The sequence below is a fragment of the Pinus tabuliformis genome, chromosome 9, assembly GCF_031772625.1.
Source record: "Pinus tabuliformis cultivar Carrire ecotype Pingquan chromosome 9, CPIR1, whole genome shotgun sequence".
In the NCBI taxonomy this organism is placed as follows: Eukaryota; Viridiplantae; Streptophyta; class Pinopsida; order Pinales; family Pinaceae; genus Pinus; species Pinus tabuliformis.
Window position 1 is genome coordinate 1,049,734,273 of NC_142307.1, and position 1,594 is coordinate 1,049,735,866.

Consider the following 1,594-nt stretch of genomic DNA (forward strand, 5'->3'; position numbering starts at 1 on the left):
CTCTTTCCACTAAATTCTGTTGATGATTGACCAAAAATGGAGCGCATATCTAGTTTGCAAGATTAATTAAAATCTGGGAAATAGGAATCGAATCCTATCTTGTTGTTCTGGCACCGTTTGAATAGCGGTGGCATTACACGTTTACCCTTGGCACTCTTCTGTTTCTTGTAAGAGTCTAGTAACTTTGGTGTGTAAACAGCATCGTATGCCACCTGGAGCTCCACATCAACATAGTCGGCATCCAATTCTATAGCCAAACGAAGTACATCAAGGCGTGTTGCTTCATCCATACTCCAATGCTGCTGGTTCAATGCTAGTCATACCTTCTCCCGTCTCTGGATCCCAAATTCTGACTACTCGATTATCAGCAGTGATCATTCTCGGCCTTGAAGCATTTAGAGTTGAATGCCACTTGATATCCAAAATAGGACTACCATACATGTGATCTTTAACTCGAAAAGGCCTTGAAGAACGCAGATCATATATTAGCACCTGTCCAGAACTATTTCCAACTGCCATCTGAAAGCTTTCAGTTTCCTCGAATCGTATCGCAGTGACCTCCTGATCAGTATCTCCTGTATGTGTAGCTACATCAATTCTTCCTACCGAAGCTTTTTCTCTCAAATCAAAACATTCTAAGGCACCATCTTCTCCACCACAAGCCAACAATCCATGAACTGGGCTTCGGCAAATTACATTGACTGCTGGAGAGTGAGTGTTTAAAGATGCAAACAAAACGACCCTGTTCCAAGTTGATGCGATATAAATCTGGTAAAGAAACCGCACAAATCAAATCACATGACCAACGATCATAGACAATATCCCTTCCCATCATCTGTACAATACACACTGGACCTTTTTATTTAAAGGATTATTAAACTTCTCCACTAGTTTTTGTCTTTGGGTGCCACTAGTGTGTCCATCAAGCATGTACCATTCTTTACCTTGCCTCCAGTATTCATCTTTCTTTCCATGCCGAGGTAATTTAGTCAAGAATGACTCAATAGGATCTAATGTACTCAAGCTTTGGCTGAAAACCAATGCCTTATCACCTCGCTCAGAGCTCATGGCCAGGAGTAGCAACTAGAATGGTTATTCCTTTACGCAACCTCGCTTTTTCCATTCTCCAAAGTTGATGTCAAAGCTGGAATGCCTTCAAGCCCACCATTCTCTAGAACCCTGAGAAAAGGCAGACCCTTTGCACCAGATTAGATTGCTTCCTTATAGATATCTCCTTTCTTCAGACTTGTATTTGAATATTTGCTTGAACAGCTGAGGACTTTGTGGCAAAGCATAAAATTCCCCTGGCTGAATCCGAGATGGAACAAGATAATCACGGGCACCTTCAGGTGTAGACTTTGACAAAATTGGTGTTTCAATCTCCACAAAACCATGGACATCTTCTAAGTATCGCCTTATAACCTTAGAAACTTTGTGTCGGAGCCTTAGATTGATTTGTTGACACCGTAGATCAAGGTAACGGTACCTTAAGCGAACCTCCTCTGTTATGACATCATGTATTCTGACTTCACTTGGTTTCTGGTTATTTTCCAGGTGGATCATGCAGGACTTCTTAGAATTAATGCTGCTCGTC

The 1,594-nt window shown here is 41.6% G+C and overlaps 1 protein-coding gene across 1 annotated transcript; it reads right to left on the bottom strand.

Moving 5' to 3' along the window:
- Window positions 1-282: 282 nt before the first annotated feature.
- LOC149152299 (uncharacterized) lies at window positions 283-1,068 on the bottom strand. Its single transcript, XM_089443440.1, has 2 exons — window positions 856-1,068; window positions 283-768 (listed from the first exon to the last, which is right to left on the bottom strand). The coding sequence occupies exons 1-2, from the start codon at window positions 1,066-1,068 to the stop codon at window positions 283-285; spliced, it is 699 nt and encodes a 232-aa protein (XP_089299566.1).
- Between the last annotated feature and the right edge of the window lie 526 nt (window positions 1,069-1,594).

Coding starts and splice junctions, on each gene's coding strand:
- LOC149152299 (XM_089443440.1), bottom strand. CDS start 1,068: ATGAGCTCTGAGCGAGGTGATAAGGCATTGGTTTTCAGCCAAAGCTTG. Junction 769..855: donor ATAATCCTTTAAATAAAAAG/GTCCAGTGTGTA, acceptor TTTCTTTACCAG/ATTTATATCGCATCAACTTG.